The sequence below is a fragment of the Sander lucioperca genome, chromosome 21 (genome assembly GCF_008315115.2).
Source record: "Sander lucioperca isolate FBNREF2018 chromosome 21, SLUC_FBN_1.2, whole genome shotgun sequence".
NCBI lineage: Eukaryota > Metazoa > Chordata > Actinopteri > Perciformes > Percidae > Sander > Sander lucioperca.
Genome location: NC_050193.1, coordinates 7,372,814 through 7,390,383, shown reverse-complemented (window position 1 = coordinate 7,390,383; position 17,570 = coordinate 7,372,814). Strand labels below are relative to the sequence as shown.

The 17,570-nt window shown below is 42.3% G+C and overlaps 2 protein-coding genes across 5 annotated transcripts; one reads left to right on the top strand and one right to left on the bottom strand.

The window, feature by feature from the left end:
• Nucleotides 1–278: 278 nt before the first annotated feature.
• Nucleotides 279–9,796, top strand: samd1a (sterile alpha motif domain containing 1a). 3 transcript variants are annotated; one of them, XM_031312528.2, is made up of 7 exons: nucleotides 279–853; nucleotides 3,398–3,740; nucleotides 4,131–4,270; nucleotides 4,384–4,444; nucleotides 6,256–6,337; nucleotides 6,618–6,732; nucleotides 8,452–9,796. In XM_031312528.2, exons 1-7 carry the CDS (start codon nucleotides 491–493, stop codon nucleotides 8,596–8,598), a joined length of 1,251 nt encoding a protein of 416 aa, XP_031168388.1. In that variant the 5' UTR covers nucleotides 279–490; the 3' UTR covers nucleotides 8,599–9,796. The 3 variants fall into 3 exon arrangements, with proteins under 3 accessions (XP_031168388.1, XP_031168387.1, XP_031168385.1); XM_031312527.2 differs by having other exon boundaries at nucleotides 4,128–4,270; XM_031312525.2 differs by having other exon boundaries at nucleotides 4,125–4,270.
• Nucleotides 9,797–10,417: 621 nt separating this feature from the next.
• tecra (trans-2,3-enoyl-CoA reductase a) lies at nucleotides 10,418–16,376 on the bottom strand. Of its 2 annotated transcripts, XR_004107310.2 has the most exons (12): nucleotides 15,612–16,376; nucleotides 14,786–14,837; nucleotides 14,630–14,674; nucleotides 14,411–14,514; nucleotides 12,931–13,046; nucleotides 12,612–12,717; nucleotides 12,391–12,463; nucleotides 12,254–12,297; nucleotides 12,078–12,135; nucleotides 11,899–11,987; nucleotides 10,749–11,159; nucleotides 10,418–10,603 (listed from the first exon to the last, which is right to left on the bottom strand). XR_004107310.2 is itself a non-coding variant. In XM_031312545.2 (11 exons), the coding sequence occupies exons 1-11, from the start codon at nucleotides 15,777–15,779 to the stop codon at nucleotides 10,986–10,988; spliced, it is 1,029 nt and encodes a 342-aa protein (XP_031168405.1). In that variant the 5' UTR covers nucleotides 15,780–16,376; the 3' UTR covers nucleotides 10,418–10,985. The 2 variants fall into 2 exon arrangements, 1 of the variants encoding a protein (XP_031168405.1); XM_031312545.2 differs by having other exon boundaries at nucleotides 10,418–11,159.
• Between the last annotated feature and the right edge of the window lie 1,194 nt (nucleotides 16,377–17,570).

Sequence of the window (17,570 nt, the reverse complement as noted above, 5' to 3'; positions counted from 1 at the left end):
TGGATTTTATCATCACCTCTTTTATTGTCTACTTCTGCCATAGTTTGATCTCAAAATAGAGCAAAACATGACACCCAAAAACTTCCTAGCTACGCCTCTGGTGTTTTCAGTTGATATTGTGAAGTTAAGTGAAACATTGACCACATGTAGCTTCAGTTACTACATCAGAGGCTGTATCACACTTGACAACTCTTGAAATAAATGGCCACCGTTTGCATCCATTATGGCGCACATGGGCCCGAGTGCGTGCGCTCGTCCCTGTCCAGGTCTGCAAATTCCACCTTAAAACTCCTCTCGAGTGAAACTTTTCGCTGCAACTCCGTCGGTCCACCTTAAGCGCACACGCAAACGCAGGAGGCGTACAGTGAGGTTTCCGCTTCTCAGTTGGGCTCGGACCGCGGCTCACGAAAAGCACCGTGTGTAACGTACAAGGTTGACGCACTAAGGTAGAAAAAAGGCAAGAAAAAAGCGAATCAACCGAGCAAAAAAGATGTCTGAATCTAAGTACCGCGAGTGGATCCTGGACACTATCGACTCGCTGCGGTCGCGAAAAGCCCGGCCGGACTTGGAGAGGATTTGCCGAATGGTCCGGAGACGACACGGGTCCGAGCCCGACCGAACCTGCGCAGAACTGGAGAAACTGATTCAAGAACAAACCGTGCTGAAAGTTAACTACAAGGGCTCTATTTCATACCGAAACGCCGCCAAGGTTCAGCGGAGAAGCAGAAAAAAAGACGATGTAACGTTAACGACGGCTGCGAGAAGGAGCGCGGTGGAAGAAGCTAGTCATTCTGACTTGAGCAACGGGGACAGCGCTTTCGGTCCTGTTGACCAGGACGAGGAGGATTTGGAGGTATGTTGAGGTTAATGCGAGGAGGCATGTTTAACGAGCTCTCATCTCATTGTCATATCACATCTTACCCAATTAACAGGTGGAGGTAAAAGCTAGGCACGGATAATGTGTGGTTGGCAAAAAAAACACGTATTTGTTGTCTCTACACGGGGAGTGGTGAGGGGAGTGATTTGCAAGTGCACCCAACACTGCCGCAGACGGGGAGCGGCAGTTGGACCTCACTCGAGCGCTGCCGAGGTGGAGACGAAAAAAAAAAAAATCAGAAGGTGCGTGTAGCTAGTGAGATTGTGAGAGTGTGGCATATTTTACACAACGCCGGTTGAAAAGCACTTTTAACGGGTTATTCAAACGCACAAATGGAAGACATGAAAAGTTGCACCGTCCTGCCCGTCCTCAACAACCCGAGCCACCATTATCGGCAGCAGAAAGCGCTTTTCGAGCCCCAAACTCAGCGTTGAGCGAAGGGGAGGAGGACTCTGCCAAGCTAGCAAGAGATGAGCAGACGTATCCCGGAAGTTGAACAAATGTCCTTTCACAATAATAGCGACAAAATACTCGCTTACTAGTGAAGGTTTTATTTTGAAAACACGGGCTGGAAATATATGTTTTCATTCTCATTGGCTTGTATGTGGGAGTGGATGAAGGAAAAAAAGTCTCAAACACCGCGGATGTAGGAGCCTGATGGGGGACGTGACACATTGTTGGGTTGTTGACGAGGACAGCCATCCCAGGCAAAACACCAAATATCACCAGAGCCTAGTCCTGACACATATTATGTCTGCCCATGACGACGTCACCCCTTTCGACTGGACTTTAAGATATATGCCCATCATCACTATGTGTTGTCCCGTAAAACAGCTACCAAATTCATTACTATCGGTGCAAAAATACTCCAAATAGGGTTATATTCAGTTAGTTTATGCAAGCTGCGTCTGTTTTTCGAGTGATGGACGATTGTCGACGCAGTGCATAAAGTCGAACCCCTAGATCCATTGTCGGACACGCAGCCAATCCCAGTCACGTCTGTGTTGGCTGTTGATATGGCCTTTCACGTCCCGTACAGCAGTGGCATCACTTCTCCGTGTCTGGCAACTATTTGTTTAGAGTATTTTAAGATGACACACATCACTGCAGAGTAATGAAATATGAAGGAGCCGGTATGTGAGACCTGAACTAACGTGAACCGGCTGCAAACTGTTCCTCCGGCGCTAGCTGGCGGATGCCCTATCCGATTTGGGTTAAGCTGAGATCAAATTTACTCTGTTCTCTGAAAGACGTGTGTATTGCTACAAAAACGAATACGTTTTGTTACTTTGAACGGCTGCGTCGCAGGGCTTGTTATCCAGGTTTCCCTTGATACGAGGGTCAGATGAAGGAGTCAGTAGACCGTGTCCGACAGCGGACTCATTTGCGTTACTCTTTTTGTTCGGTACTGTAAATCTTGACCCGGTGCAAAGTCAAAGTAGACTGGTAAACGAGGCGACTGATGCTCGCTGTGATCGAAGTGCTGCGTTGATCTGCCCGTCGAGTTAAAGCTCGTTTTTATTTTATTTTAATCTCTGGTCTGCTTTGCCGTGGCTCGGCCCCGGGAAGCGCTCCGTAATGATCACAGACACAATGGCGAGGTCTTTACCGCGGCTCCCAACTCCATGCGCACTTTGGGGGAAATTTGAGGAAAGCCTAAAACGCCTCCCATCGGCCCTTTCTGTACTCCCGTGTGTTAGTATTATCAATCAAGAAGGCCTCTAAAGATCGGGACGCACCGAGCACATCGTCTTTTTCATGTGAGCCGAGATGAAAATCGTGCTGGATTGATCCTCGGGGGCATGGTGTTTTTGTGACCGTGTCTCGGCGAAAGTTATGTGAAATGCAGTGCGATGGGTGTATGCCATACAAGCGGCTCTTTTTTCAGGAGCGGGGCGGGCTTTTTAGTGCGCTCTTGTGCTCGACTACTGGGTCTTGGACACGCAGTCGCACGAAAGGTAATTTTTTACTCAGGGCGCCGTCGACAAAAAAAAAAACCCAACGAAAGGAAACCCCAACGAAAGGAATGAGTGCGTTATGTTAAAACTAATTACAAGTAGCAGTCACATAAGATTACATTCAAGTGTTTAATTGCGTGGAAACACGTTTGTGGTTGAAGGGCTTACTGTCTGCGGAGTGAACACTGCGGAAAGGGACGAAAGCATTCATAGGCAATAATTTACCACCACAGCGGTCACATTGCGACATCTGTATGAGCGTGTTTTCATGTGACAAGCTCAGCCTACATAACAGCAATCCCTTGTAGCATTGCAGGCTTACCAGCTTTTTAAGTTGTTGTTAAATAATTAACTTAATTGTTGATAGTGGCTTTTCTTCTACTGAGTTAAATGTTTCTAATCCCCTCAATATTATTGTCCCCATTTGTTCAATTCTGCACCCACCCTAGATTGTATAAATATTATATAATGCAATCATCGTTTGGGATCATCGTTTGGGATCACAGTAATAAAATACAATGACATGGAAATTATATGTTGCACCTATGCTTCTGTTTTGTAGGCTGACACATCTCTGGCAATGGACACAGACAGTAATGCAGATGAGGAGGGGGCTGATGAGAGCCGGGATGGACAGGACAGACCCTCTCCTGGCCGCACATATAAAGATGCCGCTGTGCACTGTGCCTCTGTGCGAGCCGTCTCTGCCCCCTGTTCCCCCTCTGGCACTCGCCCTGGCCCCGGCCCTGCCTCCGGTCTGGACTGTGCCTCTTTCCAGAAGGCTGGTGAGAGGCCCAGCTCCTTGCCCCCCTCCAGCCCCAGGGCCCTCACACACAATGACTGGGCCTATCATTCTGCTGTCTGCCCAGCAGAGCGCCAGCACCCAGGAATGCAGAGAGACAAAGGTATTCACACTGCTCGACACAGTTTAATAACATGCACACCCGACATTATGGAGCACTGAAATATTGTTTCATGTGCAAGATTTATGCTTAGTTATGCATTGGACATGAAATAGGTATGGGAGCTGGATGGGTGACATGGTTGTTGACAGTATCAATGCCTCAGTTAATGGAGGAGGAAATAATACATTTTCATGGCTTAGCAATGTTTTCCTGCAGTAAGAAGTGCAGTCATCCATCGGCTTGTTTGTCCCAGTTATTCAGGTTTAATGAAGAGAAATTTTGAGCTGCATTAGTTTTTGATTAGCACTGGAATTTGCCAAGAATAAAGTCAGGTGTGATTGTATGGATTATATCAGCATGTAATGTAAATGGTTCACTCTCTGTTAGCAGCAGCCATGAAGCCAGTAATCCACTCTGCAACTACCAGCCCCTGCGCTTTAAAGAACAACGTGAAGAAAGAAGATGAAGGCAAGGCGGTGGATAGTGGCCTTTCGTCTGACCAGTTAGTACCGGACTATGCAGCAGGGCTGGTAATTGTAATCCTTTTGTGACAAAGAACAACACCTGAATGTCTCCTGCTTCGTTGATCTCTCTGCTTCACACCTGACATTTTCATGTTTCATTTCTATTGTTTGGCCAACAGGATGAGACCAGGAATGTATCTGATGGAAGACCACAGGCACTTTCTTTGCCATCTGACAACTGTGAGTAACATAGTGTCTCATTTTTTGTTTTTGTAGCCTGCATCTGTTTTGCAGAGAACAAATTGATCACTCGTCCGCGCTCTCATTTTGGGAAATGGTTTCTAACAAAACACACCTGTTAAAGGAATTAGGTAATGACATCTTAAAGTATTTGTCTGGCTGTTTGGCCATTTGACCTTTTTAAATATTTTTTGGGCTTTCCACCTTTATTTGATAGGACAGCTAGGTGAGAAAGAGGGGGAAGACGTGCAGGAAATCGTCACAGGTCGGATTTGAACCCTGGACCTCTGTGTTGAGGCATAAACCTCTCAGTATGTGTGCGCCTGCTCTACCCACTGAGCCAACCAGGCCACACTGACCTTTTTGTTTTTAGTGCTTGCCTTAAGGCTTGCTCAAGATTTTTGGAATGCTTCACAAACTTGTCCCGCTACCTTCCAATCCAGGTGGTGCTCACATTGACGGTTTTTGCTCAGAACCTGCTGCCCTTCTGCAATTCTGCACTATTAACAACTTGGCTTGTCAAGGTGGAAATCTGTTAACAGTTCTGATATTGATGCATGATGATTTTCAGTCAAGAAAAATCACCACATGACTATGTTAAAAGCATACAGCTGCAGAAGGTTTCTAAAAGCTGTCTAAATATGGCTTTAAATAGCTGTTTGGTAGATAACGTGTGCTCACAGATGGCTCTTAATAATTCAGAATAGATTCATATTTTATGGTATATATGTGTTTGTCGATAAGCAAGGAAACATAAAAAATATTTTCGTATGGAAAAGATACTAGGGCAAAGTTCCCATGCACCACCTCAGAAACACACCGTTTGATTCCCGGTAGAGGCTCCTTCATCTTGCTTGTGTATACCAACAAGCACAATTTGTCGTGTTTGCAGTGGTATGCCCAGTGTTTTCGTTATTTTTTGAATATCTGAATTGTGACTTTCTGGCTTTGAATGCAAGAGAAGTGGTTATAGATTTTCCCTCCTTAGATATTAACTAACATGGCATAACAGAAATAAACACTAAAATGTTTTTTTACCACAGTATACTGTACTTGGATATGGTTTGGCTAGAAAGAGAAGTACTCACCTAAAAATGAGGGCATCGTCCCTGTCATGCATCACATGCATGAAGACAGTCCTGCCAGCATCTTGTGACAGTGGGCTGGTACTGTATAGTAGCGGCGCTTTTTGTCAACACTTATTCATTGTACCCACACCGTACGGTGCACAAACTCTAATGGAAACACTGTACCGTGACAGTAGAGGCCTCAGTGTGGCATACTAGTACCATGGAAAAACTATCACTTCCTTTTCATCAAAACTCTGCTTCTGTTGGTTCAACAGTTCACACCACTGAAAGATTTAAAGCTGCACTTTTCAAACAAAGAAAAATTATAATTTTTAACTACATTTCATTGAATTTTATTTTACACATTGTTTGCAGAATTGAAAAAAGGTTAGAACCATGGTTCTTATATGAACCCTTCTCTTTGCTCCCACAGTGAGTCATATGAATTGAGCTCCGCCTTAATTGGTCATTTCTCATTGCTGTGCATTGCATATTGCACGTTAACATAGCAAGAAATAAGAGGCCTGATGGCTTTTGATGTGAAATTAACATACACCGATTATTTTGACTCAAAGAAAATGTTATTAATGTTGGTTGGCAAATCAACTCTGCATTGTGTTTTAGTGATCATTAAAGAAACATGTAGTCAAGGCTTCTCCCAGAGCATGTCATGATATCCATTAAATCTGCGTTTCATTGTGGTAATATTTTGGAATAATACTGCTTCCATTTTGTTCACAGGTACATTAAAGAACAAGATAGATATACCCTCCATCACAGCAGCTGAAGACAGTCTTCTGAATGGTGGTAAAGGGGATGAAGTGTGAGTATCCTGTTAGTAAGCAAGTCATTGCATTCTCCACAAGAAATGCATTTTAGCATCCCCTCTCTTTCTAAAATAGTTTTATACACTCTTGATTTTAATTCTTCAGTTATTGTTTTCAATAACTAATCTACATATTTCTGCGGCACAAACTCATGTGGATAATTACTGACCACACAGAAGTTCACCTAAAGGCTTGAAAAAACAATAGCAACAACAACAACAAAGTGAGACATTACCTGCTGAAGAAAGGTCACTGTGGTTATGTCTCTCCCTCCAGCTTTGTGAAGAAGGAGACGATGAGCCAGAACTTAATGCAGTGGACTGTGGCAGATGTGGCCAGTTATTTCTCAGCTGCAGGCTTTCCAGATCAGGCTGTGGCGTTTCGAACACAGGTCAGTACACCACCGCAAAACTGCCACAGAGGGCACTATATGTACACTGAAAACCACACATATTCCATCACCCAGTGCACTTTTAGAGGCAGTTCATATTAAAGGGTAAGGTTTCAACCTGGACCCTATTTTCCTATGTTTTTCTGTCTAAGTGACTGATGGGAACAACAATCTTTGAAATTGGTCCAGTATTATGCAAGATTGCTGCAGTCGGCAGCAGCGAAACAAGCTACAACGTAAGTTAATAGGGCAGTTGTCCAGCTTGTATTTACCTTCACAAAAGTGCTTGTTTTGCCACTGACCGGCTCAGATTAATATTCTAAGTGTCTGACAACATTATGGAAAGGATTAATAAGGAGGTCGACCTTTCTGTTAAAGAGTAAGATCCTTTTTTTTAAACATAAAAACATCCGCGAAATCGCGTTTGTCATTTTAGCATCGTAAAATATACTTTGACACAAAGTCGACAGAAACAAAATAAAACGATGAAAAGCCGTTTTGGGTTGTCTTTCCACTTTTCCAACCTTCATAACTCTAGTTTTGGTTGAAATAAATAAATTGTTTACCGATTTACATGTGAAAATATGTTGGCTCTATTCACGCTAAAAGTATTGCTTTTTTAAATGGAGTCTGGTGGTTTTAACACTAGTGACTTCAGAGCTGTTTCTGGTTAAACAGAAAGGTCTCAAAGAGGTTTTAAAGGTCTATCTCTGAAGGGATCCTTTTCATAATGTTGCCAGAAACGTATGGCGCTTACCCACTGCTAGTACCAGCTCTACTCGGCTCGGCTCGACTCAACTCGGCTGTGGTGCCCTGTCCTCCTTTTACCATTGCAGATTTAGTACCGCCTTATGCGTGAGGCGAGCGTGGCTGGTCGTCATAGCGACGCCGCATGAAACTGCCGTGACCGAACGCAACACACAAACACAGAACGTCGAAGGTGTGTTGTTTTTGATTCTCGGTATGTGGCTGTTGCTGCAGCCAGAAGACACATTTTGCTTCAAAAGAAGCTGGAGGTGGGGAAAAAAACACCACTGGCTAAACTATTTAAAAATGGCGGGTTTGTTCAGGACAGCCCCGTCTGTCGCTAGCAATGATGATGCAGTGATTAGTGACGATTCTCTCTGACCGATCAGTAGTCTGCAGGTTTTCACGTCACCTTTTAGTATCACCTCAGCACGCTTGGAACTTCGACAGAGGCAAGACTAAAAAAAGTACCTGTTAGCAGGTACCAGGGAAAAACGGCATTAGAATATTAATCTGAGCCTGTCAGTGGCAAAACGAGCACTTTTGTGAAGGTAAATACAAGCTAGACAATTGCCCTATAAACGACTTCAGCGATGATGCTTAATACTGTACCAATGTCAAAGATTGTTGTTCACATCAGTCACTTAGACACAAAGACATAGGAAAATAGGTTGAAAAAACAGTAGTTACCCTTTAAGTGTGTTGAGCAGTCCAAAAGTAGTTGATGTATCACTTTATTTGTGTACACCAAGCTGTATTGTAAAGGCTTCTAGTAAAGAAAACTGGCTGTCTTAAGGTGACTAGGAAAAATCCCATAATTTTAGGTTTTCAATATTTAATTGAACTTAATACACAGTGTGTCCCGGTGGCCATTTAAAAATTACATTACATGAGTTACATTAAAAGATTTTAAGAATTCAGAAAATACCTTCAGAACCCTATGGGTGATGCTAACTGAGCTCTCCCCCACAGGAGATTGATGGAAAGTCCCTTCTCCTAATGCAGCGCAGTGACGTGTTGACTGGTTTGTCTATCAGACTCGGCCCTGCACTCAAAATCTACGAGCGCCATGTAAAGGTGCTGCAGAGGACCCACTTCTTGGAATACGAAGATCTCTGAAGTGGTGATTCCCATGACAGACAGACAATTCTGCATTGACCCAAACGTGAATGCAGTGCCCTCTCCCATCTAGATCCTGCCACCCACCTTCATATACACAATATGTAGAGGGTGAGTGGGGGAAAAGGCTGCGGTGGAATTAACTTTCACTGTGAGAATGACCAGAAACCGAAAGACAGTCATCCTACCTCTCATTATGGTCTTTGGTTTTCAAATTGTTTTCATTTTACCCATGTGACTGTTCGATTGCATTGTCAAGGAAATAGACTGGTACGTTCAGTCTGTTTGAAAGTGGAGTTGCAATGACCTTTCTGCAAGAGTAAAAGATGGATAAGCAGCCATTGAAGGGGACTGAGCCTTGCACCAAGTGGACCACCCATGGGCTAATGTACCCACAGAGACATGCTGCACTGCATAGTGCTGCGAGCAAAGCGTTGTCACAGTTTTGGGTCCACAAGAGAATGTTGGTTTGGCAGTGGCTCTGAAATTTCAACCTGCATCCTCGCTCGATCTGTTATGGTACCTTTTGTTACTCCAGAACGTCTTTGTAAGTCACACAGATAAACATAAAGCACATCTGTTGTGAGTTTTCCTTTTGATTCCGTTAAATGAAATGTCATCAAAGTGCTGGGGAAGTCAGATGCCTAACCCATCATGCCACCAATAGCTGCTGATGTTGGATTATGTCTTCAGTGTCTCTGTAACACAGAGATATAACCAATATGATATACTACTACCTGCTGGTAAGGCAATATGTTGTGTGTGTGTTTTTCTTTTTCTATCTTAATTAGATCTGACTGTGGTCCAATTTAATACAGTTGCATTTTGGGGAACAATTGCAGATAGATGTAACCAGGAAATGTGCAAACCAATGTTTTTTTTTTTTTCATACATAAGCAAAATAAAGTAATAAACTAGGAAATGTTATTGAAATACTGACTATTGTTTTAAATTTAATACGTCTGTCAGTGCCTGTTTACAGAGCAGATATCGTGATATCAAATGCAATATTTTATGTTATTATCATCCATTTATAATTTGTCCAGTGTCTCTGTGTTTTAATGTAAGCCAGCCTTTTGAATTGTAACATTCCATATGATGTAGTCTACATCTCTAATGTATCTCCTCCCCTTTTTATCTGTAACATTGACACTTCTTCCAGAGTCACAAATAAAGCTTGTGTCCATCTCTTCAGTTACTTATTTTCTGATTTTTTTACCCATTACCCTATTACACTCGTCGTATTTATAGTTTGCCTACAAAAATTGATTCAGTGGGTCAGCGTTGCCTTAAGAGGGTGTGAGGGCCCCTCTACAGTCTCTATCAAATATTGTAAACAAACTTTCCACTTCAGATAAAAGTCCTGCTCGACACTGAATGGTCTCTTCACACAAAAGTTCCTCATTTATTTTAAAAGGTTCAGTCGAGCATTCTGTGAAATGCACATTCAGTGAAAATGGAATAGCAAAGAATAAACTATTTTGGATGTTTTTCCTATGTCGTTATCCAATCCTGGAAAGCACCACCAGATAAAGTCTTAGTCTTAGTCTGTGTTTGTAGCTGCACAACTCTTCAGAATAGTACAAAAATAAGAGATCGCCACAGCGCCGACAATGCAGAGAAACCTAATAATAAATATGTAATACTATGACAATAGTATTTTTTTTTTTTTACTTCTTCAATTAAACACTTTCTGCACTATAATCATGTGTAAGTAATGTATATTTTAAAGGATGTGCTTGTTAATGCTGTCAGCAGTGTTTTTCTCTCTATACAAGAAAAACACTTGTACAGACAAAAAGAAAAGATTTTTTTTTTCTCACCCATTCAATTTCTAATCCAGATAGCACTAGCACTATCATGGTGTAAATGTCACTTGGATCAGTAGAACACTGCAGGAGGCCACAAAGTTCTCAGCTCCAGGCTGCACACTAGTTGGACACTGCAGATTAGCCTCTTGGTTGCCCAGCTCTGTGGGAAACTCCACTGATCAGGTTGCCAAAATCTATGAAAATAATGTGATTTTTTAAAAACTAAACAGCACTCTCACTCAAACATGTTACAACTTACCAAGGTAGCAAAATATTTTTTTCATCCTCTTGCTCTTCAATATCACATACAACTTTAAATTAAGACTTTGCTGCATTTACCTCTGATGGCTTCCTTTGCCTCTAACAGTCCTGCATTCACCGGTCCAACACTCAGAGTAACTGTAACAGCTACTCCTTGTTATGGAGTGACATGTAAGAAAATGTTACATGGAGTCCATATGACCAAAATCCATCCATGCTGTTGACCTCAGCACACACTTTCTGACATCCAATGGATGGAGAGGTCCTTAAAAAGAACCGGCTGTGTGTAGTGACCGTTGTTTTCTGTGCCCAGATCTACAGGATGAAGGGGAGTATGGAGGAGCGCAGGGTCGGATAATCTCTGAACTCCTTTAAGTAGCCGCAGTGTTTGCCTTTGGCCCACACAGTCATCTGAATGAAGGCCACAAGAGTGAAGAAAGCCACAGGCACACACTGGGTCATCACTGTGAAGCCAATCCAGGAGCCCATCTGTGAGCAACACACACACACACACACACACACACACACACACACACACACACACACACACACACACACACACACACACACACACACACACACACACACACAGTGCATTGAGATTTATGATGCATGTGTAGGACGTAACCAGTAGATGGCAGCAAAAGTGCATTTTATGTTGCAAGAATGAAATACAAGTACTGGATACTATTGCTACTGGGTTGCATAGACATGCATACAACAGTTGCCTTCAGTATTTCCATGTTGAAATGTGGAATGTTACTTGCTGCAAAACACAACTAATAACTAAACTAAAATGAGACTAAAAATCCCTTGAATGACACATTGTTACTAAACAGATTCTTGATCATGAAGAAGTAGAAAAACAAAACAAAGAAAACATGATTTAACACTAAAGGATAAGTTCCCAATTTGTCTGGTCTGTCTTAAGACAATAGTCAAGGGCCCAGGTTTAGCTTGCTTTAATCATTCCTCCTGTTTATACTGGTGTGTAAAACATCCTTTCCTAATGCGCTTCCAACACAAGAGATAGGAGGGCAAAATTCACAGGCCTCATTCTGTGCAAATATTTGTTTATCTAAAGCTACTGTGAGACTTCGGCAGTCTGAGCTAGTCAAATCAAGTGGATATCTACCAAAGTTATAGTCTTTTCAGTATACCATTTCCTTATTGTGTTTTCCAGACAGTATTTTCTTGTCCTGTTTCTGGTAAGAGTGGACTTAATTACCTCATATGTGTAGTTCGGACAAGAGACCAGCCAAAACATCCATGTGAAGGGATTTTTCGTCGGGTAAGGGATCTTCTTGATTTTTGAACCTGAGATGGGTAAAAACAAATAAAACATTGTATTGCCCCATACTGTTGGCTGCTTTAAAAACACTATGTGCCTTGTTAGAGAATGCTCACCTGGTGGTTTGAGGTTACGAAGAGCAACATGGATGGAAAAATTCCCTACTTGACAGAACTGTGGGAATAAAGACATCCAAAGATGACAATCTACAAAATAGTTATTTTCCATTTAATGTCTGGGAGATTCCTTTACTGAGCTGTAAATATACAACTTAAATAGATCTCAAACTTACCAAGAAAATGTAAAGTCCTGTATTCACCTGCTGCTGCCCGTAATCTGTCAATGTGTCACAGAAAAATGGATTACGATGGAAGTCAACTTCGACTGATGAGTTAACGTGAGAAAAGAATTACAGCGGTCTGCACTTACAGGGTGTGGTGTAGAGAGGGTGGTTAATGTAGTACGCCATCCAAGCTGCAGTGCACCAGTAATAGCCACAGTTCTAGAATACAGGAAGAGACTATAATAAGTCATACTGTCAAGATAAGGCTCCACATACATTTTGGTTCAGATTTCTGAGAATCACACAGCACAACATAATAATATACTGTATATCACATTCAAAAGTCAAAATTATGCAGCTCACTTACCTTAAATATGTTTCTGAGAGGCATGGTCCCATGGGAAATACGGTGGACAAACAGTGTCTCCAGGATCCTCTTGATGTAGTGGAAGGAGTGACACATGCAGGCCAAGCTGCAACAGGACACACACACTTACATATTTAGCTGTGATTAATATGTGGCCTCACTGCAGTCCTCCATTACACTTGGCCCTGACTCAGTGTCACCCTATACTTCACTAGTGTTTGTCGTGTTAAGGTGGCATCTGTGCAAAGCTTGGGATTGTGTGATACACAGCAGCAACATTGCAACAGATCCCCAAAAACATGACAAAGCTGACACTCACTGTACGACCCAGTGCTTGCTGCTGGTGAAGTCATATTTCGGAGAGTAGATGAAGGGAAGGTGGAAGTAGAACATTAAGTAGATGACCAGTGGCCCAACACACTCTGCCAGGAACACCTGAAGTGATCAAAGAAAAGACAGTTATGCTTTCATTTTTGTTTTTCTTGGTTTGCGACCAGATGAGAACAAGTGCAGAAATATGCAAAAAGGCAGAACAGCACAAAACAAAGAAGCAATGAATGAATACATGAACAGCACTGTAATTAACAGCTCTAACGATTAAGTTCTCTAATATAATAGAGAATACACTAACCAGTGAAATTAAAATATTTTCTCCCTGTTAGATCAGCCCTTTGTCAGTCTAAACCATCTGCCAAGGCTTGTAACTGACACCAGTATGGCTCTGGCTCCTCTAATAACCCACTTGTCTAATCCATCTTAAAACAAAAACCATCCATCTACTTCTATAACCATTCAGTGTAACAATAATAGTATTCATTGTGCCCATGGAGCAAATAAGACACTAAGGCAGCTTGTAATACCAGCTTTCAACAAATGATATGATCAAGCGCAGCAGCACAGCTGGCAGTGAATTCGACCCCCTGAATCAGCACCTCGAGCAGAGCCTTGGCTAAGAGTGCCTGACCAATAGCTACTGGTGATCTCTGCTGGGACAGTTCATGCTCCTCCCCCGCCCACAGTGGCACCAGTCTGCAGCCTGGCAGGGTGCTGGGAGGTTGTGTCAGGGTGGGTTAGGACAGGAAATGTAGAGACTGGGTGGGCAAGGGTGACTCAAGAGGCGCAGTGAAAGGCAAGTGAGAGGTCAGGGAGATAAACACCTTTGGGGAAAATGGGGCCGTGAGATTATATGTCCTAGGACAGAGAACAGGCGGTGCAGGAGGTGAGAGAAAAATGAACCACAGCAAATCACCTCTATCTGTCACTGTGGGTTGATATATATATATATATACATATATATATTCAAGAGTTACTGAGTGGGTGAGAGAGTGTCTGTATATATTTAATGTACAAGAATCCTAAAAGGCCATACCAGTGGTTTTGCATGTTTCAGCCTATTAAGTGGTGTATACTTTGCAGAGCCTCTTTCCCTGATAGCCAGCTGATGAAAAACATTGCATTCATGCAGCCACACACACAAACAATCATATCCAGAAGTGAAGCATGCAAGACCTCAAAAGTACCATGTGAATGTAATCATTTCTTGCATTTAAAAGGTTGCTGTTCAGAGGATCAGATCTTGAATGCTTGAGCATCCTTGAAATCAGCCACAGGCATATTTTTTCAAAACTGAACTCTCAAATCTTGGCAAGTTGAATTTTATCAAAGGAAGGTGGAAATCAATCTAAACACATGTTGTAAAGTGTACTTTAGAAAATAGCTTACAGTAATGTAAAACATGCATGACATGCAGCACCTCTGTGTGGTCCTAGTAGTGTGTGTCTGTGCACGTGTGGACTCACGGTTCCCCATGTGAGCTGAGGTCCTAGGTCACTGAAGTAAAAGCTGGCTGTGGTTCCCACAGGAAGTGTCTGCAGAATTTCCTCATCCCTGAGACACCTGGCCTCTGAAAAACATGACAGCCGAGATAAGACCAGACAGCATCCCATAACATTCAACTTCAACACCCGTCAATCAACTGAAGAATTTTTGGTAAAAAAACAAAACAAAAGCAGACGCACTTGGATCCAAACGAAGGGACTGTCTGGCTGGATACCACTTTGGATCTGTTGAAATGGAGAGGAACTTAACTTTTGGCATGCTGGAGAGATTAGGCCTATCTATGTAAAAATGAAGATAGGAATAAATAGAAAATGTATTTTCTTAAACTCACTCACATGATTTTTGAAACAAAGCTTTGATATCGAAAACAGTGGCAGTTGGTTCCACCTGCAATCAAAATGTAAAAATGAACCATATTTAAGATTATCAGCAACATTAGTGTGCAGACTGCCATGTTGACAAGACACGGAGTACAAAAAAATACTAAAGTATCTGTATTACTGTCTTTACTGCAGAAGTTTTCCTTTCTTTTGGAATTTGTCACGCTTGCATTTTTTACATTTTCAATGCAATGTGATCCCTCACGTTTTCTGACAAGACTCATTTATACGAGCACATTTATATAAACTGCTAATCATGTGTGTGTGCCTGCCTGTTGGCCCATCGCAGTACAGGCATGTGCTGTAGCTGCAACAGAAATTTCCTGTCAGACGAAGAGGGAATTCTCACCTCCTAACTGCAACCCTTGCTCAATTGAAACGTAACTGATAATGGCTGCAACTTGACCGGGCCGCCTATGAAGTAGATGATTATCTGTAAAATTAGCCGTCTGCTCACAATGCTGACCCTGCAGTTCTTGATCTAAAACAAACATGTTTTCCTCGGACTTCCCTGCAAAGTGATCACAGTTTCTGCGTGTGCTACTTTTAGAACAGACATGTTTGAATCATGAAACTTTAAAAGGATTGCACTGGGAGGTGATAAACTGTAGTAATTGACCATACAATTTATGGCATGCAAGTCTATGGCAATCTATGGCAAGTTCTCAAGCACTCTTTGCGCCTTTTGTATAGGATTTAAACATCTGTGATAATGCACCAGTTAAAGCAAGTATAAGTAAATCATTATGCTCAATATACAAATATGAGTGTAATCACAAACCTTGTCCAGCAGCAGCAGTTTCTCTTTAGTCTTGGAGTCCACGATCTCCACTTCAAAGTAAACAATCCTTTTGGCCTTTTTAGGAGGTTTCGGTTTTGGCCTTGATGAAGACTTCTTTTCAGCATCTGCTCCATTTGCACTCTTTGCCTCTAAAGCGAGTACATCCATGATACTGTTTAATCCCAAATCTCAGTAGCCTGTTGATGAAATATTCTGTGATACGTCCAATCACACTGGTTGTCCTCTCCTGGTATGGGAAGCAACTCCCTGCTCACCCCTCAACGCAACTGTCAGTCCAACTTAAGCGTGTCTTCTTTGGTGCCTTTTGGACGCTCTGAATAGCCCCCCCACCTCCAGAAGAAGTATGTGAGACCATAAACACTTTGATATGAGTGTATGGATGAGAGAGTGGAGGAAAAGTGAGCAGGGAAGAAAGGGAGAAGAAGTGGAAGAAGAGTTGGTCTAAGAATATGAAGTGAACCTGCTCCTCACCTGAATAGCAGCCTCTTCATGATCCACAGCCCCCCTTCATGCTACAAAACGCACTGAAGACGAAACTGGAGAGCCCCAAGACATAATCCATAGCGCGCCATTTGCAAGGCTAAATATAAGTCGCCTGATTTGCTCAACACCAGCTTGGTAACCTTGGGCAGCCACATACAGCCCAACCCAGTGACACATGCCAATGTGCTCTCATTAGACCTATAAGACACATCTCCTGTCTGTTCTGCTCCTCGCTTGTTACACAGTGACGAGCCCCATTAAAAGCCTGATCCATGGGATGTAAGTCCTCCACATGCCTTCCCCTCCCCCTGACCACCTGTGTGGCTGGTATTCTTTTCTCTCTATGGCAAAGACAGACAGGTTTATTTCAGGGCCTGTGTGGTGCAAGGTTTGTGTGTTGAATAAACAACATGGTTTCTAAAATAGGCTATTTCAAGGAGGTTTGTGGTGGGAGGAGGGCGTAGAAAATGCTGATTGGGAGAAGATCAAAAGATGCTTTTCGTCGCACACGGTCAACTGATCGTCGCACACAGCCAACTGCATATCTATATTCTGTGGTCTATTTATAACCAGCAGGAGCAGTTCAAGCAAGCAGCGGTGTCAATGTTTGCCTTCCAAGATCATTTTTGAGTCTTTTAAGTCTCCAAGTGTAAAGTCAGAAAAATCTCTGTGCTAAACATAATCTTTTTTTACACTCATGATCAGAAAGACACCAATGTATGGAAAAACAATCATCTCAAATAAATGCTTAACTAGACCTACTTGTTTTTCAAAGTTGGTAACATTTAGATCTGACGTAAGAGGAATGCTGTGACATGGGACTCCATGAGTTCACTTATCCTCAGAGTGTCAGTCATTTTTACTCTCTTGTAGATACACTGTCACATTCACATTATTCAAAATACCCCCTTATCCCTAATGCGATTGAAGATTTGAAATTAAAAGAAGAGATAAGTGTAATGTAAGAACTTTTAAATGGATGTTTTAAATGTTGTAAATGTATTATCCTCAGATTCTAATCTCCCCTAATTTGCTTTGGGAATTGTTTTTTATTTGCCTGGCAAATAATGTAACTTCATCAATTTCACTGAGATTTCCCTTCTGTGAACTGCAGCTGGTGGACAAAGAAACAGCAACGCTTGTTCAATATAATGAATAATCAATGGTCCTACAAAAGATATCACCTCTGTAAAGCTTTTTGTTGAAACTCTGTCATAAAGCTTTTGATTTTACTATATGCAAATTTTAGGAGTCTGTAGTTCTGATTAAAGAGAAGATAATTGATGCAAGACTACACCTCCTGAGTCAGGACCTGCTGGGAAACTGGGAAACAAGTCATTGCTGAACACTCACACTCTGTACATAACTTATTTCAACCCCCTCTGGTGGGTACTATACAGAGCACTTTACAACCAGTAATACCACAAACCAACACACACACACACACACACACAC